Below are 20747 nucleotides of genomic sequence, written 5' to 3'. Positions count from 1 at the left end.
ACTTTGTTTTTGGTTTATCTTCAGTTTTTGGCTCACCTTCTTCTATCTGTTTTTCGTCACTTTTCGGTTCACCTGACTTTACTTCACTTGCAGGAACAGTTGTGTCGTCAACATCTTCGTAAATATCATATGCCATTTGTTTTTGTTTTCCTTTCAACTTTTTGTGTTTGTTGTAAAGTTTAGAATATTTCGACTCTAAGTCAATGAGATGTTCTATAATGAACTGTTGGTCAGTGAAGTATACTTTCCCATCTGTTGTCTCGAAAGCTCCTTCAGACTTCAATATTTTATTTGTGAGAGTCTGTTTCTTTTTTGAGATACTAGCCGTTCCATTTCTATGAAAAGTGACTTTATAGTTAGGGTTTGTATTTCCAGACCTGGCACTTTCTATTATTGAATTTTTCTCTTCATCTGTAAGTTCTTTGACAGGTTTTGACAATGGTTCTGAACTTTTTGTTTGTGGTGTCAAATCTACCGTTTCAACTTCTTCGGTCATTTCATCTCAGTAAAAAATTTTAGTTTGGTTTGTTTTCAACTGGTTGTTTAGGTTTTTTAAGTCGGTCTAAAACTTCCTGAGGTATAGGAAGAACTTGACAAACACGTTGTGTAACTGCTGGAAGTCGACAAATCCATCTTGAACCCATTTGTCTCAATGCTGTATTGTTCATTTCATCTCAGTAAAAAACTTTACATTCCCCAAGTTTGAGGTGGTTGCGGTTGGTTATTGTTTACCCACTGTTGTGCATGGTTATATCCTCTGTTAAAGAATCTTTCACCTTGGTCCATATAGTGTCCTGCTTGGTTATAGTAGTCATTTGCTTTGTTATAATAGTTTCCTGCTTGTCTTCCTACATTGTCCATCCATCCTTGAACTTTTCCTCTTGTTTCAGGATTTGGAATAAGATTTGCTGCATCTCGTGCTACATCCCAACCTTTCTGTACAGTTTGTATAATAGGTTGTGCTTTCTCTTTAAGTATACCTAATGTACTCAAAATCTTCCTTCCAACTCCAAATACACCTCTGGCTATTGTTCCCACTGCGGGCAAAAATCTGGATGCAACTCCTGCTAATGCGCCAAATAAACCCATTTCTTATGGGTTAAAAAATGACGAATCCAAACAAGGACCCCTATGTTTCTAAGGCAACAAAGAAAGCACTCATGATAAAAATCTTTAGTTCAACACCAAATGCTTGGTTTATGGATATCTTGGAAAACATTCCGAGAGTTAGAAACAGATGGACCTCCATACTGGCTAATATTTGTCGGTCAAAACACAAGATACTGTGAAGCCATACCATTATGGTCCAAAAATATTTTAGATGTGAAAACTGCTTTGACAATATTCGTTGACAAATACCATCCAACAAAACTGACATCTGACTGTGAAAGTTCTTTCAAATCAAGATGATGTAAAAACTATCTGCGTTCAAAAAAATGTAAACCAATATTTCATTGTCGACCAAAACCATTCTGCTCTTGGTGTCATTGACGGTTGTATAAAAATGTTAAGAGACTTAAACCAACCACAAGGTGATGAAGCAAATGAAATGTCATATGACGACAAGTATAGACACTTTCCATGGCAAAGATGAGAACAAGTTTTAAATATTTACAATAACCGTAAACACAAAGGTTTGGGAAACCACTCCCCGAAGAAATGAAAAACAACCCTGACTTAGAGAAAGACTATATATTTAATAATTTAGTCAAAAGAGACAAACAAGAAAGAATGCCGGGCTTCAAACTTCAGAAAGGTGACAAAGTAAAAATAGAAATACCTAAACGCGACCCATATGAAAATACTATTGACTATGACAACAATGGGAACCCGACAGGTACTCACATTCGTGTTCGTAAAATAGAAGAAAGTATATAAGAGAATATTATGAAGTTTTAGGCAAACATGGCAAAATGTACACACTGCAAGCAGAAGATAAAACTACTATTGTCAGACCTCGTTTCAAACTTGTCAAAGTTCAAGTGGTATACTTTCAAAGACAGTTCCTAACAAATATAAGACAACTCCTGACGAATATGCTAAAGAAGTTGAAAAATGACGACTAAGCAATTATATACCATGCGTAAACTGTCATGTAAGGTGGCATGTATTCTTTACTTTGTCCCGTTGTTTGTGTATATCCTGAAACGAAATGTGTATGGTTTCCTTCTCCTGAGTGTCACTCCAGTAACAATTTATAGCAAACTTAACGTCGTCTTTAACATCATATCCTTTACCTTTTGTCATTCCTGACCAATCCCAATATCTATGCCTATGCCAACCTGCTTGAGATGTACTTAAATCTATGTAATGACTGTGTGCAGGTAAATTTCACCTGAAATCTTTACTTCCACCTGTTTCCTTTGAAGAGTTTGCACAATACAAAAACCTGTCGACTATTTGTTCCCATGCACCAACACCAAACATTACTTGAGGACCTCTTGCATCCATAGATGTATAAATAGAACCTACTGGGTTCATTAAATCAAACATATGAGATATTATAGATTGTCTCTTTTGAACTTAAAATATAGTGCAACTATTTCAGGTTTCTTCTGGTTTGTGTCAGAATATTTTTATAATATAATCTTATGTTTTCAGGGTAGGTAAAGTCTTGACTATAATATTTATTTCTGTCATCTGTATAATAATATACTATTCTCGTTTTTTCTATTGCATTATATCTTTTATATCTATAATAATCTAAATATAATGTTAGCTTTTGTTCATCTACATGTGGTGTTCTGTCGTCATCTCCATAGTCATAATAATGTGGTGCTGGAGCTGGGTCAGGCAATGTCATATCTGCCATTTCATAAACCCTTAAATATTTCTTTTGTTCGTCTCCATATAAGTTTAAGTAGCAGTTGTTGTCTAATGGAACTTTAACTTGTGTGCCATCATTCTTTTTATAGCTTACATACATTTCATTGTTATTTTTCGGAATGAGTTTATGCCGTGTACCATTTTTTAAGGACTGTACCAACTGCCATCTAAAATATTTATTTTCTTCATTGACAGAAAAGTCACCAACAATAGTTTCAATATTTTTTGTTCCTATCAAACTTTGGTATATTTCATTGACATATGTTTTATCTGCTTTATTTTCAAGGCTAACGTTTAAGTCTGTTATTTCAGAAGATGTATGTGTATGTCCAACGTCACTTTTCCTGTTTAAGGTTTCTTGTAAGTTTGTAATATCAGATATAGAATGTGTATGTCCAACATCACTTTTCCTGTTTAAGGTTTCTTGTAAGTTTGTAATATTTGCAATGGTATGTGTATGTCCAACGTCACTTTTCCTGTTTAAGGTTTCTTGTAAGTTTGATCAGATATAGAATGTGTATGAGTCTTATCTGCTTTTGTCTCTAATGTTTCCTTAAGACTTGTTATTTGGTTAATATAATGTATATGAGTCTTTTTAGAATATTCGTTTTCAGCTCTTGTCACTTCACTTGACATTTTATTGTCAACATATGTTTTGTCTGCTAGTTCAGGATGAGTATGTTCTTTTGTTGCATAAGCATTGTTAGCTCTTTCTTCTTCTTTTGCTATTGCATCGTCTACATATTCTTTGTCAGCTTTGTTGTCAACATCTGCTTTCAAAAGAAGTTCATTTATAGGTTTCTCGTTTAAAGTTCCTTTTGTTGGATTTATACAGACAGTATTGTTCTTATTGTCTTGAAATAGAAACTCATCTGTTATAGGGTTTAATGTCAGTTTTAAGTCACCCCCTTTCAATGACTCAGATATCTTAGAATAGTTTGAAAAGTTTGTTGTGTTCTTATTTAGAGCTTGCATAATGAGTTGTCGGTTGTGTTGTATTTCTCTCATAGACGCTGTTTCATTTGACATTTTTATTCTAGATAAAATATGCTTCCAATAGAAAAAGAAAATTCTAGAGTTGCTACAACTAAACCATTAGATGAACTTTTTACTAATGTCGGTCAAAAGTTTGACTTAGATACTATAAAGCATGAAGGCTATCGTTTTGACTACCCATTAAGATGGTTAAGAGACCCATCCGTCACAAAAGCTATTGGCTTTCGTAGAATGAAGTTCATTTCAGAAGCCATACATGGTTTCCCATTTACGGTCGGTTTTGAAGTTCGATACTATAACAAAGAAAAACGTATGTATGAGAAATTTGAACAAGGAAAACTTTTACAAGTTAATTTGCTTATAAACTTAGAAACAACTCTTCAAGCTTTTCAAGAAAAAATAAACGATATCTATATTGAATATGCAAACCAGTTTAACATTGACGAAGGAGAATACCATCTCGATATTATTTATGACAGGAAAAATGCAACTGTTAAAATCAATAAAATAGAAGACCTTGGAGAAAACGTTTATATTTCTACAAAATATAACAACTTGGCATGGTATAGATTTATGAGGATGTTAAATCAGCCTGCAGCATATCCAGTACACCCGGACTATTATGAAGTCGAAAAACCTAATGGAACATATGAAAATATTTTCGACCCAGATGCTATTATTGTTCATGCTTCATTTTCTGGTGCGCAAAACTCTTTCTTATGTCTGATGAATGACTTTTACGAAAAACCTACAAAGTTATATGAACCGCCGAGTGGAAGTATTTCAGACTTTCAAGTATGGTTTACTACAGATGGAAGAAAAAGAATAATTCCATTATACCATGCGTTTTACTTAGAACTTAGTTTCATATACAACTACTATCGAACGGTAAAAATATAATTTTTTAATATACCGGTTGTGGTTGCCAACTTGACTGTGGTGCAGGTTCAGGCTGTTGTATTACAGGAGCTTGTTCTTCTGGTTCAGGGTCTTTAGGTATAATACCAACAAACTGACCTACTCTTTTACCAATATTTTTGACACCGTTCCATACTCCTCTTCCGACAGATTTTATTCCATTCCATATACCTCTTCCAACATTTCGAAAGAAGTTTCCTATCTTACTGAAGAAACCCATTTTACTATATGTAAAAATCTAATGTCCGCCTAGTCTCTTACGTTTCCTGTTGAGTTCCATAGCATTCTTTAACTGGAGCTCATACATTCTGTTTCTCCTCTGGTAGAAAACATATTCTGGGTCAACTCCTGTGTTCGCGTCATCTGCATAAAGTTGTTTATATCCCACTTCAGGGTTTGTATAAAACTCTTTCCATCTCATATTTGCATACCATGGTGGCAAACCTAACGCAGCGTCATTTGACATGGCAGTTTGCATTTGTACATCTGTTGGCACTTGACCATAGTTTTGCCATTGCAGTTTGTATTCTAACTTCATTTGGAAATTTCTCTGGGTTTGGTTGTCCAGGTTGCTGTGCATTCGCTAAGTTCTGTGCGTCCATTTAATATTAGATAAAATATCTCTTACGAGTACATATGCTGAAATTTGCAGGCATTGGTTCATCTTCATATTCTCTGTACTTTTCTGCCACGTCAAATAAATAATGACACAATGGAAAAAACCTAAAACAAGTAGTCCTATTTCAAACCACATTTACTTACTAATAAAATTTCTTTATTGTGACACTTTCTCCGGTTTATAGGACCTCTCTCATATTCTATCTTGTCATTATAAACTCATAGTCATGTATGTCCTCTAGCCATTTCATGACACTTTCCAAACCATTTTATCGGATGTAAAGTAAAAGCATGGATGGTTATGTATAACGTCTAAAGTTTCTAAAGGTCTCTCAAAGTCCAGTCTACTTGGTATTGAAAATCCCATGTGTTTAGAACGGCGGGTCCACTATAAAGAAAACATTTTCCTTGTCTTTTATATTTTTCATACAACTCTGTCCAATGACATCTCACAAACTCTATACCCTCAATATATTTTTCTATGTCCTCTTTGAAAACATTTGTATAGTTAAGATATAAAACTTTTGACATAAGTGTTTCAATGTCATGAACTCTTATAGAACCACTATATAATAGTCTAGCACGATATACTATCCCAGTCTATATATTCTGCTTTTTTCAAAAACCTCTCTCACAATATTTTTCTTATCTAATGGTATACGTTCCATCTTACCTATAGGTATCTTTTCTTTTAACTCTTTCAATATATTGTTTGTGTCTGGAATATGTTTGAGACGGTTCATATAGTTGTCGAAGTCATTATATAATCTTTGAGTCAGGAAATACGGTATGACATAAATGGGATATATAGAAACTTCCACCGAACAAATCTACAAATGTTAGACCATTCGGTAGTTTCTTAAGTTCTCTCAATATAATATCTTTACATCTACTCTTATTTCCAAAGAACGGTAACGGTGGTTTTGTAAAATTCATTTATATAATAATAATAAAAATGTTTTTACCGAAAAGTGACAGAAAAGTGACAAAACATGAAAACATATATAATTTGTGAAAAGTGACATAAAAGTGACATTTTAAAAAGTGACACCATTAATATGATGTAAATAACAACAGTTTTGGTTTTGTCACCGGCTGGTTGGCTGGGGTTCGGTCCTCCTCTTGGGTCTTGGGCAAAATTTCTTATGGGCTAGAGGGCGCAACGCGCCTGGAAGCCCCACTTACCTGACCTAAAGTAAAAAAATTGAAAAAATTACTTTAATTCATCATAAAATTCATTAATTTATGACAAAGGTCACATAATTCTCATTAATAATATGAAATGCGTTATAATATTTTAGTTTGGGTTTTTTCTAGAGGTTATTGATTATATTGCAAAGATTTTATGACAATCAAGCTGAAAAATTTTGCTCATAACTTCTCATTAACAAAAGGAGTGCATATACATATACCAAATCCGCAAATCAACGGTTGATTACTGGTGAGAATTATTTGTCGTTTTAGGTGAATTTTCTTTTTAAAAAATTATAGGTAATGGCTTCAAATTAATAGTTTTCTATTAGAAATTCGAATAATTCATGGGAAAATTTGTTGCTCGATCGGATGTTTCAAAAAAATCGCGCGATTGATTTAAAAACTGAAAGCTATCATAGTCTAGATGCAGATCGATGAAAATTCTATATGACGAAGATCGTAAATTTTATGTGGTTGAAATGAAGAGTTTGAATTTGACAACATGTAATCAAGTTGCTACAAACTGAGCCATGAAATGAATGGCATGCTAATGGTACTTTGGTTTTTACAAATTGATGGTTTAATCAACAATTTTTTACAGGATAGGAAAGTTAGAATACAAATAGCTTCTCTAAAGCATACATTTGTTATTATAGCTTTCAATCAAGTTACTAAAATCTTTATCATTCTTAAATTTTTATTTTTACAGTTTAAAAGCAAGGCAGCAGTATATATCTTAGGAGATATAACTGGTAAGATATTAAACCATAAAATTACATGATAGAGAGGTATGGATCAGGCTCGAGAAAACTTTTCTGAAAAAGCGATGATTCAATTTGAAATGTGACAAAATCAAATCATTCAGAATTTGAAAAAAAAAACGGATTCAAATACCAGTAAATTCATTTCTTGAAATTTGATGCAAAAATTGCTATGTTTTAGTATACAATTACCAAATATCTTATCAATTTTCTGTTCTTCAATGGCATATAAATTTGAATTTTTACAAAACTGTAATGATAAAGTATTAATATCTATGTAATCATTTTCATTACCTATACATTTTAATTTTGGCATCAGATCAGAGATAAATCAATCATGTATTGAGATGTTAATGGGATTTCCTGCCACATTATATACCAAATTTGTAATTATATTTCATCAAGATTTTCCTATTTTCTCATTTCAAATGTTGTATAAATAACGATCAAAAAGATTTTCATGGAAGAACGGCTCTTCATATTATGGCGCTTAATAATAGTAAGGAAATAGTTGAAAATCTTATTTCATATGGTGCAAATATCAATGAAAAAGTTAATGATGGGGAAACAGCTCTTCATTATGCAGCAACGTATAACATAAGAAAAATTCCGAGTTCCAAAAGACCAATCTGGCAGAAAACGAATCTTTGGGAGAAACTTATATAATTAATGGTGCACTTACTACTTTCTGACATGCTCTCATAATATTAACATATCTTTATTTTAAAAACAAAAAGATTAACAGCTATATGATGTACTAATTAGTGATTAGTAATAACTTTTTCCCAACCAAAACTATTAACTTTTTATCATAGAAAATTGGGAAGTAAAGTTTATGTGTCAAAAAAATTGAGAGAATGTCAGAAAGTGGTTAATGACCCTTAATTATATGAATTTCATCAAGAAATCAAAAGTGAGTCGATATTTTGAAATAAATTTTATTTTAGATAACAACAACAAAAAAAAGAATCATATGTATGAATTTTACTTTTTGGCCCCATATTCAATAAGAATTTCAGCCGTTTCGTCATTATCGTGAGATGATGCAATACGAAGAGCTGTATTTCCATTTTTATCTTTATCATTGAAATTTGCGCCATGTGAAAGAAGAAGTTTGGCTATTTCTGTACTGTTAAATTCTGCTGCATAATGAAGAGCGGCTTTTCCAAATTTATCTTTTTTATTGACATTTGCACCATGTGAAAGAAGAACTTCGACAGTTTCTTTACCGTAATGTTGTGATGCAATATGAAGAGCGGTTTCCCCATCATTATCTTTTACATTGATATTTGCGCCATGTTTAATAAGAATTTCAGCGGTTTCTGCACCGTTTGATTCTGCTGCATAATGAAGAGTGGTTTTTCCATCATTATCTTTTTCATTGATCTTTACACCATGTGAAAGAAGAAGTTTGACTGTTTCTGTACTGTTAAATTCTGCTGCATAATGAAGAGCGGTTTGTCCATCAATATCTTTTTCATTGATATTTGCACCGTGTGAAAGAAGAAGTTTGACTGTTTCTGTACTGTTAAATTCTGCTGCATAATGAAGAGCGGTTTGTCCATCAATATCTTTTTCATTGATATTTGCACCGTGTGAAAGAAGAAGTTCGACTGTTTCTTTCGAATTGGCAGATGCTGCAGAGTGAAGAACAAATTTTGTATATTTATCTTCATCATTGATATTTGAAAATTTTGAAACAAGAAATTCGGCTGTTTCTATTCTATTATGGACTAATGCAACTGAAAGTGCAGTCTCTCCGAATTCATCTTTTTCAGTGATATTTGCACCACGTGAAAGAAGAATCTTGACCATTTCTTTATAATTATTATATGCAGCATTATGAAGAGCGGTTGATCCATCATTACTTTTTTCGTTGATATTTATACCATGCGAAATAAGAATTTCTGCCGTTTCTTTACTATTATAGTTTGCTGCAATATGAAGAGCAGTGTATCCATATTTAGCTTTTTGATTGATATTTATGCCATGTGAAATAAGAAATTCTGCTATCTCTTCATTATTATACTCTGCTGCAATATGAAGAGTGGTTTTTTCAAATTCATCTTTTTCATTGATATTTGCACCAAGTGAAAGAAAATATTCGCAAAGAGATGTAATATTAAACCTCGCTGATTGAATAAAGCATTTATTAATATCATTAGTTTGATCGAAATAAACTAACAATGCATCAAGATTATTATATTTTGCACAATAAGATAAATTGATCTTTAAATCGTACTCGTTCATCAAGAATGTAACAAAATCAATGTTGTGTGAAACAATAGCATATTCCATGCATTCTTTATCCGGTCTTTGATATTTCAAACATTCACTCATGATCTCTGGATTTCCACCTAAAAATGATAAACGGAGACAATTTCCGGTTATGCTTGAGTCGAATTTCGATCTTAATAACTTGAAACAATCAACAGCTCCATGGTAACAACATATTTCAAGTAATGAATAATCGCCATCATAATATACATACAATTTACATTTAAGGCCCCGGCTTTGATCAAAATCATCTCTTTCTGTGAATTGGATGAATGTTTCTAAGTCATTATACATAATTGCCCTGTAAATTGTATTTTCTATATGAATATCCAGATTTTCTAAGTCAATTTTTTTAAAATCGGCAGATTTGTCTAATTTAATTCCATATTCTTTATAAAACAGGTAGTTTGGAATTTCTTCAACATAGTTGACCTCTTCCATATGATAATCATCAGATATTAGTTTGGCAAGATATAAATATGACTTTGTATAGCGATTATTAAAAGGAATTATATATAAGATATCTCTTATAATTTTTTTGGGAGTATATTTCTTTGAATCAATCAATTCTGTTTTGATCATTTTGTAAATCTCCTTTAATTCTTCTTCTTTGTCCGTTTTCAGCTGATATAACGCGATATACGAATCAATGTAGTATTTATAGATACTACGGAATTCGTTGTATTTATTTGGATGAGGGAACAGGACAAATTTGCCACACGGCACTTTTTTTAAAAAAAATTAATGGAGCGGAGCGATACTCTGCTGCAGGAGCCCCAAGGCTCCCAATCATTACGAAAGGGAGCCTCAGGGCTCCTGAGAATCCATCAGCAGAGGCCTTTTCATTTGGCCTCTGCTGATCAAAGATTCGGCGAAGCCATTCTTCGTCTCAGGAGCCCCAAGGCTCCCAATCATTACGAAAGGGAGCCTCAGGGCTCCTGAGAAACCTCTTTGAGAAGGTTTTCTTAAAGAAAACCTTCTCAAAGATGATTGTCAGCATTCACTCAAAATCTACCAAGCGTTTCAAAGTTTCAAATCTATCTGAAATGAAGCTTTGAATCTCTTGTATATCTAATTGTAGAGGTACCTTTTTAAAATGTCTTCTATTGGTTAAATTTAATCAGTAAAAGTCATTTTGAAAAGGTACATCTCTATAATTGCTATTGAGCATTCACTCTTGGAACTTTGGAGCTCTTGTGTAGTGCATGAAAACTCCAAGATTCTAGCATAAAACATATATCATAGACATAATTTCTTCAAATATAATTTAAGGTTATTTTTTAAAAATTAGAAAAGCGTAATTTAAGGTTATTGAAAAGTGACACCTGGCAAATTTGTCCCGCACTCATTTGGATGAACGTCTTGATTGGACATTAAAATTTTTTTAATATGGCATTTTAGTAGAAATTTAGATCCTGCTTAATACATCAGTTGTGAGTGTGTTATACGTTGGTGTTGAAAAGAAAGAAATAAAAATTGAGATGTTTACAAATAAAGCGCCAAAACGATTATTTTCTACGTTTTTTTGAGAGGAAAAAAATGAAAGCTTTCAAGAATGCTCTCAAAGCCATGGATGAGGACAATGTAGAGCAATTTAAAGAAGCTATTGCAAAAATAGAAGATATTAATGGAATTCATTATTAAATTTATGGCATTTTTCATAATTTCAATCAAATCCGTTACTTCATCAAGCAGTTCAAAAAAGAAAACCACAATTTGTCGAAATACTTGTTAAATCTGGTGCAGATCCAAATAAATTCGTTCATCATTTACTCAAAATAAAATTCATTATTCTTTTATTCAGGCATTCTTTTTAATTTTATTTAGCTCCAATGCATTTAATCGGTGGCAATTTCGATGTACTTAAGATTCTTGCTGAAAATAGCGGAAATATTTCTTTAGTTGATGCAGATAAGAAAACGCCATTATTTTACGCCGTAGAAGGTCAAAATCTAGAATCTGTTAATTTCTTACTTTCTCATGGCGCGACAGCCCATGTTCGTTGCTCTGATCAGCGCACGCCTCTTCATGATGCATGCGAGCGCGAGTCCACAGAAATAGTACATGCTATTCTTGGCTGTGGAGCTGAAATTGATGCTCAAAATTGGCAAGGCCAGACTCCAATGCATCTAGCAACGATGTATGGCAGAATTGATAACGTAGACTTACTCCTTGGATGCGGCGCCGACATCAACGCCCAAGATAACAAGAAATTTACCCCTCTTCATTACGCTGCAAATTGCAATCACGCAGAAATCGTTCAATACCTTATTAATGCAGGTTGCGACCATCAAATGTTGAATGATGAAGGCTTAAGAGCCCAGGAAATCGCTCCAGAGCCACTCAAATCCGACATTACAAATTATATGATTAATTGCTTGATGTCTCCAAGGCGTGATGGTGAGACACCTCAAATCACACCAGGAAAATGCATCCTTTGCCAAGCAGAATGCCCAGTCTACACCTTCGGACCATGTCCACACGTACAAGTCTGCGATACTTGCTATATTAACAACAAGCAGATCCTTAAGACGTGTCCAATATGTTCGAAGCCGTTAAAGAGACTGATGGTAACTGCTGAAAAATTTTAATATTATTTATTCTTTTTTTTTTTGAAAATAAAATATCGAAAAAAATTTGGGAAAAACAAAAGAAATGAAATATTTACAAAATAATTTTTTTTTGAAAATAATTTTTTTTCATATCTAACAACCACAGCCTTCAGAAGGTTGTTCAGCAGGTTCAAGTTCCTGGGAGTGTATTTGACTCTTCTTCTTCATCCATTTCGATTTAGCTATCAAAACAGCCAATTCATGGAATAATTCTGGAATTCCTTCGCCAGTTAAAGCCGAAGTTGGCTGGAAATGGTATCCTTTAGTCTTACACCATTGTTCTACTACGGTTAAAGGTACCTCACAGTTCTCAGTCAGATCACATTTGTTTGCTGCGATACAGATAACAGTATCTGATCCAGCAACGTCTGTAAATGAATCTATCCAAGAGTTTAAGTTATCAAATGTTTCTTTTGCTGTTAAATCAAAGACAACAAGGGCTCCAGCTGAATTTCGGAAGTAAATTGGGCCTAGTGATCTATATTTTTCTTGTCCTGCTGTATCCCAAAGCTGAATTTCTATTGTTTTGCCATCTACTTCTTGGGAATAAATATGATAATTCGCACCTACTGTGCTTTGCTCGCTATTATTGAATTTATCTAATATTAGACGGTTCAATATTGATGTCTTTCCTACTGAAGAGTCGCCAACAAGAACAACTCTGATAATGGACGACTGAACATCTCCATACATAAAATTTTGACAGAAATTTTCCCACAATTCGTGAGATCAATTGTTAACATCGTTTTGGTCGAATCGTAATTTTCCACATTCGAAAAGATTACAACCTTTCAGATTGTTGACAAATTGACATAACGCTAGTTTCGCTTTCATTTTTGCATTTTAATAATGTGTGTTCAACATGCTCATTAATTTATGCAATATAATCAGTAAAAAACATTTTTTACTCATTGAAATCCTGAATCCCTTCGATCGGAGTTCTCAGTTGTTAAAAATCAACATTAACCTCAAAATACAGGCGTAGTAGGGGATCGATTATTCATAATACGACTTCATTTTTAACTTTTTTCAACCAATCAATTTACAATTCTTTCAATAAAATTATAGTATACGAATCATTCATCACAGTTCAAACAAATACATTAGAAATACCACACACAACTCTTTCAATTATGAAGATATTTCAAATTTTGCTGATAGATTTCTAATTGGATACTAAACTCAACTATTATTTGCATTAATTTCAAAGTTCTACATTTGGTAACTAATAACAATATGATTTACGTCTTAAATATATATAAAAAAAGTTAAATGTTTCTAATATAGTGACAGAATTTTATTAAATTTAAGCATGGATGCGGGCAACACCAGACTTGATAGCAGCCTGAGCAACAGCCTTTGAGATTGTCTCTCTGATGCGTGGATCGAATGGCTTTGGAAGGATGTATTCTGGTGTAAGTTCAGCATCGGAAACAAGGGAAGCGATAGCGCGAGCAGCAGCGATGTTCATCTCGTTTGTGATGCGGGAAGAGCGGACATCGAGAGCACCACGGAAGAGAGCTGGGAAAGCGAGAACGTTGTTGATCTGGTTGGGGAAGTCAGAACGGCCTGTACCAACAACAATAGCACCAGCTTCCTTAGCTTCATCTGGCATGATTTCTGGTGTTGGGTTAGCCATAGCGAAAACGATTGGCTTCTCGGCCATGGACTTGACCATTTCCTGTGTAAGTGTCTTTGGAGCGGAAACACCAATGAAGACATCGGCGCCCTTGATGACATCGCCGAGTGTGCCTTGCTTGAGCTCGGAGTTTGTGATCTCAGCCATCTCGACCTTGATGTCGTTCAAGCCAGAGCGGCCTTTGTAGATGGCGCCTTGTCTGTCTGTAAGGATAACTTTCTTTGGATTGACACCGACAGCGACGAGGAGCTTGATGATAGCGATACCAGCAGCACCAGCGCCAGATGTAACAATCTTGACGTCTTCGATCTTCTTGCCAACGATCTTGAGAGCGTTGAGAAGAGCAGCGAGTGTAACGATGGCTGTGCCGTGCTGGTCATCGTGGAAGATTGGGATGTCGCAGATTTCCTGGAGACGCTTCTCGATTTCGAAGCAACGTGGAGCAGAGATATCTTCGAGGTTGACACCACCGAATGAACCAGCGAGGAGGGAAACAACCTTGACAATTTCATCGACGTTCTTGGAGCGAACGCAGAGTGGGATGGCATCGACATCACCGAAGCGCTTGAAGAGTAAAGCCTTGCCTTCCATAACTGGCATGCCGGCTTCTGGTCCGATATCGCCTAAACCAAGGACGGCTGTACCATCTGTAATAACGGCGACTGTGTTCCAACGGCGTGTGAGCTCGTAAGAGAGTTCTGGGTTCTTCTGGATCTCAAGGCATGGCTGAGCAACGCCTGGGGAGTATGCGATGGAAAGATCATCCTTATCTTCAACTTTGCAGCGAGCAACTGTTTCGATCTTGCCACGCCATTGCTTGTGAGCGGCAACTGAGAGGGATGCGTAGTCTTTCTTTGCAGACATTTCGAGAAATGAACTGGATTCAGTGATTGTAAATTTGAGAGCTCACTTGGTCATAAATTGAGAGCGCGTAAAATTTTTCGCTAAATTGAATAGTACTCTCACAATTTTTGAAAAGATAAAAATTGATTTAAAATTTTGTGTTAATAGTTCTCCATTAATTTGACAAAAATTATGATAAGATTTATTAAAGATAAGATGATAAAAACAATTTATAAAACCCCGAAAAATGTTGGGTAAAAATTTGAAGAATTGAATAGCATACTCGCTAAATTCCATCTTAATACTAATAAAATTACTTAATATCCTGTTTAAATAAGATTTATCAATGAGATTATGAAAAATACATAATTTTCAGATTTCAAATTCCAATTGCATTTTTTTCCGCGAAAAATACAGCATACAAAAGCAACACAAATAACAAGTCCATTCAAATCTTCATGCCGAAATCGATAGATTGTTTTCTGGAAAACATTTTTCTCAACATGGCTATGTTGGCCACAAAAATAGCTTTATTTTATTACAAAAATGCTTAAAATGTTGCATGCTAAGTTCGGTCAACGATAGGAATTGAGGGGAAATTAATCGTCGAGGAAGTACGATTATGTAAAGTAAAAAATGTTGTGGGATTTTTAATATTGTATATAATTTTATAATAAAATTTTTGTGAGACATTTTAAGAAGCACATATAATTTTTTGAATTTAAAAATTAAAGTAGTGTTGAATGAATTTATTGATTAATTTAATACGGATATTTCTCAAAATTAATCAAAAATAGGTTTTCAGAGAACTTTTGAGATATCTTTTCAAAATGTCTTTTTGAAAATATATAAGTATTATATCAAATTGAAAAAAGGTATTTATCAAAATTCTAAATTCTTAATAAAAAATAACTTTTCAGAGGATTGTGATTTTGAAAGCATGAGTAATAAGTAAAAAATATCTACGATTTTAAGGAGGAATTGTTCCTTATGAGGTATACATTATAACTATATACCTCATAAGGAACAATTCCCTCTTGATAGCTGGGAAACTTTCTCTGAATAACTTATCATTTGGAGAAAGTTTCCCAGCTATCTATTAGAAACTAAAGGCTGTGAGGCACTAATATATAATCAGTGCCTCATAGCCTTTAGTTTCTTATTAAAAACGAGAAAACTTGTTCGAAATGATAAACAATTTCGAACAAGTTTTCTCGTTTTAAGGAGGGAATTGTTCCTTATGAGGTATACAGTATGAATATATACCTCATAAGGAACAATTCTTTCTTTAAATGGGAGAAACTTTGTCCGAATGTTAAACTATTCGGACAAAGTTTCTCCCATTTGTAGTGGAGATGGAAGGCTTTGAGGTATATTATATTAATATGTACCCCAAAGCCTTCCATCTCCACTTGAAAGTTCCAAAACTTTGGGTTAATGTCTTGCAATTAACCCAAAGTTTTGGAACTTTCTAGAAGGAATTGCAGGGTAAGAGGTATATATTCATACTATGTACCTCTTACCCTGCAATTCCTTCTTAAAATGGGAGAAACTTTGTCCGAATGTTAAACTATTCGGACAAAGTTTCTCCCATTTGTAGTGGAGATGGAAGGCTTTGAGGTATATTATATTAATATGTACCCCAAAGCCTTCCATCTTTATTGTACAATTTAAAAATTCAGGAAAAATGTAATAAGATTTTTATAAAAATTAAGCGTTTATTCGTAATTGTGTATTCAATGGTTCGGTATTTCTTTGATTTCGAAGTGTCCATCAATCATAACTCTCCAAAATGGCGTTTCACCCTGTTTCCAATGTGGTGTCTCATTGTAACACTCTTCTGGAGTCATGGGGCGAAAACCCTTTTTGGGAAGGGTTTTATGTGGTACTGAGTTGTAATTTTTCCTGAATTTATCAAGAAATTCTTGAATTTGTTTTGCATTTGAAGACCGGCCGACATTTCTTTCAAGAGACGGCCAGAGCCTTTCAATCTTGCCGTTCTGGCGCGGCATATGGGGGAGAGTGTGGCGGATTTGAATGTTGTTTCGCATGAGCCAATTATAAAATTGGCCCATATTCTCTCCCCCGTTGTCGGACCAGAAACAAAATGGCTTTTGATATAAGCCAATCGTTTCTTCGGCAACTCTTGTTGTAGATTCGGAAGATTTATTTGGCAAAATTTTTAAAGCCAACAAAAACCGAGATTTATCGTCTATTATACCATAAACAGGTAACCTCTGTGAACCGTATAAAAAATGAACATCTACATGCCATATGGTATCAGGTTTTGTTGCTTCATATGGCGTATAATATTTTTGAGGGGGCCTGTCACTTTTTGGTTCTTTGATCTCCAAAATACTGTAAATTCTTCTGAGTTTATTGTAGGAAACTGAATAAACATTTTGATCCATGTTTAAACGCCAAAACATCTTTTGGATTCCGCACTTATATTCCTGAAATTTTTGGAGAACATATTGCAAATTTTCAGGAGTAATATCATCTGGTGCCGGACCAGGTTTAACGTTTGGGGGCGTTAAATTTGCATTTGTGTATGCTGCTTTAAGTGTGTTTTTCGAAATTGATCTAAATTCACACTTCATTTCATCCTCGTATGGAACTCGCTTACACGCAATTAAATAATTGAGTTCGCGAGATTCAAGTTTTTCGCGTGTTTGAATTAACCACCAAGAAGGAATGGTTGGTCTACTCATAATAAAAAATGAAAAGCCAAATTCTCTCAAAAAGTTAAGTAGGACCAATTTTTTATAAAAAAAATCCAATTCCATTATGAATGTTAATTAATTTATATAATTATTGAATAAAAAATTTTCTTTGAGATTATGAAAAGTTCTTTGAAAAGTTATTTTTTCTCATTTTTAAATATTGTATTAGCCTATTTATTTATAATCCAAATTAAATAACTTTAAATTCAATATTTAAAGAATAATTTTGAAGGAATTGAGTTACTTTCCCCGATGATAAAATTGAGAGGTTTACATTTTGACCGAACTTAGCATGCAACAAAAATAATGTTATTTTTCAGTTTTCACAATTTTAGGAGAAAATAATTCTATTCCTCCAAAAGTATTCTTACTGAGACCATCTTTCATGTAACTAATAATACTGATAATGAAACATTACTTTTCTTTAAAAATCCAATAAAAATAAAAGAACAATTTCATATACCACTGAGTAAAATAAATATAAATCCCAATCATGAAAATCAGAAATTATTACATCAAGGTTACCCGCTCATCGATTCTACCAACTAAAATTCGGAGTTGAATTCTGAGTGTCACATTATTTTTATAAGATATATCCTACTTTTGACTTGTCATTCGACTAAAATCCTTGCTTTATAAGTCATGTTTATCTTTTTACTTCTGTTTAATCATTACTAATTCAATAAATAAAATTGCCTTTCAAATACAACCTAACAGATCATACTAAAGGAGAAAATAAAGTATTTAAAGAAAAAGATTACAAATATACATTTGAATATCCTTGTTCATTAACATATGACTGTGCTCCGTATGAAGTTAATTTTCCTCCTGGAAAATATCTCCTTGAAGTTTGGGAAGCGCAAGGCGGAGGATATTTCAATAACAATGGCGGCCCAGGAGGATATTCAAAAGGTATTCTTTCACTGAAGAACGAAACAAAAAGATTTTTATATATCGGCGGAAAAGGAATGGCAACTGAAACTCCCGGAATTCAACGAGGAGGATTCAATGGAGGTGGAAATGGATCTTATTATAACTCAGAAAATATTTATGGTGCTGGAGGTGGTGGAGCTAGTGATATTCGCCTCGAAAATGACTCACTTTACCATCGCATCATAGTTGCGGGCGGTGGAGGGGGGGTCAGGATACTCTGCCACATCTATTTATGCTTATCACAATACAGGAGGATCAGGTGGTGGAGATAAAGGTGGTGATGGAACGCTTAATCCTTCATATCTAGAATATGCGGCCTATGGTGGAACACAAACAGGTCCAGGTACAGAAGTAAGTCATGATAATCGAAAGGCAGCATCTTTTGGATTTGGAGGGTCTGGTCATTGCTCTGGATGTAGTCTTTCAAATTCAGGAGGTGGTGCAGGTTGGTATGGAGGAGCTGCTGCTGGTGACGATGGGTTTAGTGCTGCAGGAGGTTCAGGATACGTCTTTTCTATTAACTCTTTCGTTCCTGATGGTTATAATTATAAAAGAGAATATTTTCTAAGAAAACCATCAATGAAAAGTGGAGTTAAATATGGAGATGGCGCAATCAGAATAACACTTCTAGACTATGCAGAAGTTGAGAACATTAAAATTCAAGGCTGTGGCTCCCAAGGCATCACTTTTGCTCAAATTGCTTCATTCATTACACTACCTACTGTTTCATAAAGTTAGTATCCCTAACTTGGGTACGGCGGCACTGCGCGCCTCCGTACACCACTTAGCGGTTTTGACACTTTATGAAACCAGTAACGTATATTTTACAACACAACCATAACACCAACTTAACCTTAAATATTTGCAAAACCATCTGACGCATAAACGACTTCACTAACGAATTCACTACCGTCCTCACTAAATAAAAATAACCTTATTTTATTTATTTTCCAACTTTTTTATTTCATTGTAAAGACATGTCTGACTACATTTACTATGACTCTTTCCCAGAACGTTTCCGTGAGCTGTTTAAAACCCAAGTAAAACTGAGAAACATGCATTTTAACAAAGACAGACCCATTGACGATGAAAGAAACCCTGAATATATTACAATCCCTTATGACGCAAAGTTCATTGCATACATTCCTTATGGTCGCAGAGGAACGAAAACTATTTCAACAAAGAACAAAAATTATTTCTGGAGCGATGAAGAAAATTGCCTTATCTACATAAATGCATACTTAAATAAAGCTACATATTGTACAAAAGAAGGTTGGACTGGATTTGAGCTCTACATATACGACGACGATGGAAACAGACGCTGTGTATACCCATACGATAATATGTACCATTGTTTTCATCAAGCATTAAACGAATACATAGTCAGTAAGGGTCTCATTCCTGTTGAGTAGATATGCTTTATTTTTGTTCTGTCATTTATATAAAAATAATTTTAAAAAATAAACTTAAAAATAAATGATATCACTACCTTCACGCGTATGAAAACATAGCGCAAAAATAAATTTAGGGTAGAAGGTTAGATCTAACCCGATTTCTAACCTCATTTCTACCTTAGCCGCTTTGCGACTCTGATTGCTTTAGCTTTCTCTTGAATTCATTGCTTTATAACTCTCTTCCTTGGTTTCTTCATTTTTCATCATTGACTTTATCCAACTCTTCTAACTTCTTCTTAAGTTCAGCAATGTTGTCTTCATGAAGTTTAATCTTTCTCAAAATTCCTTCTTTATCTAATGGTTGTTTTATCTTTCTAAACTGAACTCTACCATCTTTCATAGTATGAATGTAAAAACCTTCTGGAACAGTTCCTGATTTAATGTATTCTACCAAAAACTTTTGTTTCATTGCTTCAGTGACTTTATTTGTCATTTTACTCTAAATAAAATTTTAATATTAAATAAAAATAACGTTATTTTTTCAGTAAGGAAACGCAGGAGTTTTTCGATTTATTTGAGGAGTAGGTTCTGGTTTAAATGTTGGAGTCGGTTTAGGAGTTGACTTTGAACAGGAGTTTGTACTTTCATAGGTTCAGGAGTCATTGAAGGTGTTGTTTGTGAAGGTGTTGGTTTTGACGTTGGTTTTGGCGAAGGTGTCGGAGTTTGTTTAACTTCAGCTACTTCAGTATTATTTACAACATTTGCTTTGTTTCTTTCAACATCATAACTGCTCCTGCTGTAGCTAGCAAACCTAGTGGGAGACCATATCTTATATAAGGACTTGACCAAATGCTATTTTTGACAGGAGCTGGTGGAACACCTAACCTTGGTGAGACTGCTCTTTGCCATTGTGCAGCTCGTAAGAAATATTCAATAGGTGCTCCATAATCGTTTGGTAAAGTTTGTTTCATAGATGGTGAAGGTTCGCGAGAGCTTGATGAAGAACTCATTTA

General features: G+C 34.0%; 14 protein-coding genes and 1 pseudogene across 15 annotated transcripts, besides 6 other annotated features; 5 read left to right on the top strand and 10 right to left on the bottom strand.

Annotated features, from left to right (window-relative positions):
- Positions 1–3423: part of a mobile genetic element that runs on past the window's edge.
- Positions 516–668, bottom strand: TVAGG3_0374730 (uncharacterized protein; the record flags this gene model as incomplete). Its single annotated transcript, XM_051231899.1, has 1 exon — positions 516–668. One exon carries the CDS (start codon positions 666–668, stop codon positions 516–518), a length of 153 nt encoding a protein of 50 aa, XP_051101629.1.
- TVAGG3_0374720 (uncharacterized protein) lies at positions 688–1089 on the bottom strand (the record flags this gene model as incomplete). The annotated part of the gene is made up of 1 exon (XM_051231898.1): positions 688–1089. The coding sequence occupies one exon, from the start codon at positions 1087–1089 to the stop codon at positions 688–690; it is 402 nt and encodes a 133-aa protein (XP_051101628.1).
- Positions 2063–2926, bottom strand: TVAGG3_0374710 (annotated as a pseudogene). The gene has a single exon. A coding segment is annotated over exon 1 (864 nt).
- A 450-nt stretch (positions 3424–3873) lies between the features above and the next one.
- TVAGG3_0374690 (uncharacterized protein) lies at positions 3874–4722 on the top strand (the record flags this gene model as incomplete). The annotated part of the gene is made up of 1 exon (XM_001312462.1): positions 3874–4722. One exon carries the CDS (start codon positions 3874–3876, stop codon positions 4720–4722), a length of 849 nt encoding a protein of 282 aa, XP_001312463.1.
- A 4-nt stretch (positions 4723–4726) lies between these two features.
- On the bottom strand, positions 4727–4960 carry TVAGG3_0374680 (serine threonine-protein phosphatase family; the record flags this gene model as incomplete). Its single annotated transcript, XM_001312463.1, has 1 exon — positions 4727–4960. One exon carries the CDS (start codon positions 4958–4960, stop codon positions 4727–4729), a length of 234 nt encoding a protein of 77 aa, XP_001312464.1.
- Positions 4961–7796: 2836 nt separating this feature from the next.
- Positions 7797–7979, top strand: TVAGG3_0374670 (Ankyrin repeat family; the record flags this gene model as incomplete). Its single annotated transcript, XM_001312465.1, has 1 exon — positions 7797–7979. The coding sequence occupies one exon, from the start codon at positions 7797–7799 to the stop codon at positions 7977–7979; it is 183 nt and encodes a 60-aa protein (XP_001312466.1).
- Positions 7980–8012: a mobile genetic element.
- Positions 8013–8166: 154 nt separating this feature from the next.
- Positions 8167–8198: a mobile genetic element.
- Positions 8199–8297: 99 nt separating this feature from the next.
- On the bottom strand, positions 8298–10172 carry TVAGG3_0374640 (ankyrin repeat and SOCS box-containing protein 4 family; the record flags this gene model as incomplete). The annotated part of the gene is made up of 1 exon (XM_001312466.1): positions 8298–10172. The coding sequence occupies one exon, from the start codon at positions 10170–10172 to the stop codon at positions 8298–8300; it is 1875 nt and encodes a 624-aa protein (XP_001312467.1).
- Positions 10173–10287: 115 nt separating this feature from the next.
- Positions 10288–10937: a mobile genetic element.
- A 187-nt stretch (positions 10938–11124) lies between these two features.
- On the top strand, positions 11125–12230 carry TVAGG3_0374620 (positive regulation of myosin-light-chain-phosphatase protein; the record flags this gene model as incomplete). Its single annotated transcript, XM_001312467.2, has 1 exon — positions 11714–12181. One exon carries the CDS (start codon positions 11714–11716, stop codon positions 12179–12181), a length of 468 nt encoding a protein of 155 aa, XP_001312468.1.
- A 5-nt stretch (positions 12231–12235) lies between these two features.
- Positions 12236–12895, bottom strand: TVAGG3_0374610 (retrograde vesicle-mediated transport, Golgi to ER; the record flags this gene model as incomplete). The annotated part of the gene is made up of 1 exon (XM_001312468.2): positions 12296–12895. The coding sequence occupies one exon, from the start codon at positions 12893–12895 to the stop codon at positions 12296–12298; it is 600 nt and encodes a 199-aa protein (XP_001312469.1).
- Positions 12896–13508: 613 nt separating this feature from the next.
- TVAGG3_0374600 (malic enzyme) lies at positions 13509–14969 on the bottom strand (the record flags this gene model as incomplete). The annotated part of the gene is made up of 1 exon (XM_001312469.1): positions 13509–14705. One exon carries the CDS (start codon positions 14703–14705, stop codon positions 13509–13511), a length of 1197 nt encoding a protein of 398 aa, XP_001312470.1.
- Positions 14970–15660: 691 nt separating this feature from the next.
- Positions 15661–16340: a mobile genetic element.
- A 601-nt stretch (positions 16341–16941) lies between these two features.
- TVAGG3_0374580 (transposase-related family) lies at positions 16942–17395 on the bottom strand (the record flags this gene model as incomplete). Its single annotated transcript, XM_051231897.1, has 1 exon — positions 16942–17395. A coding segment is annotated over one exon (454 nt), but the record flags the coding sequence as incomplete, so codon positions are not given.
- A 1131-nt stretch (positions 17396–18526) lies between these two features.
- On the top strand, positions 18527–19072 carry TVAGG3_0374570 (glycine-rich protein family; the record flags this gene model as incomplete). The annotated part of the gene is made up of 1 exon (XM_051231896.1): positions 18527–19072. One exon carries the CDS (start codon positions 18527–18529, stop codon positions 19070–19072), a length of 546 nt encoding a protein of 181 aa, XP_051101626.1.
- Positions 19073–20747: part of a mobile genetic element that runs on past the window's edge.
- Positions 19318–19752, top strand: TVAGG3_0374560 (uncharacterized protein; the record flags this gene model as incomplete). Its single annotated transcript, XM_001280321.2, has 1 exon — positions 19318–19752. One exon carries the CDS (start codon positions 19318–19320, stop codon positions 19750–19752), a length of 435 nt encoding a protein of 144 aa, XP_001280322.1.
- On the bottom strand, positions 19988–20227 carry TVAGG3_0374550 (uncharacterized protein; the record flags this gene model as incomplete). Its single annotated transcript, XM_001280322.2, has 1 exon — positions 19988–20227. One exon carries the CDS (start codon positions 20225–20227, stop codon positions 19988–19990), a length of 240 nt encoding a protein of 79 aa, XP_001280323.2.
- On the bottom strand, positions 20487–20744 carry TVAGG3_0374540 (uncharacterized protein; the record flags this gene model as incomplete). The annotated part of the gene is made up of 1 exon (XM_001312473.1): positions 20487–20744. The coding sequence occupies one exon, from the start codon at positions 20742–20744 to the stop codon at positions 20487–20489; it is 258 nt and encodes an 85-aa protein (XP_001312474.1).

Source organism: Trichomonas vaginalis, chromosome V (assembly GCF_026262505.1).
Source record: "Trichomonas vaginalis G3 chromosome V, whole genome shotgun sequence".
Lineage (NCBI taxonomy): Eukaryota > Parabasalia > Trichomonadida > Trichomonadidae > Trichomonas > Trichomonas vaginalis.
Note: the sequence above shows the minus strand (reverse complement) of the source record. Positions and strands in the feature narration are given on the sequence as shown.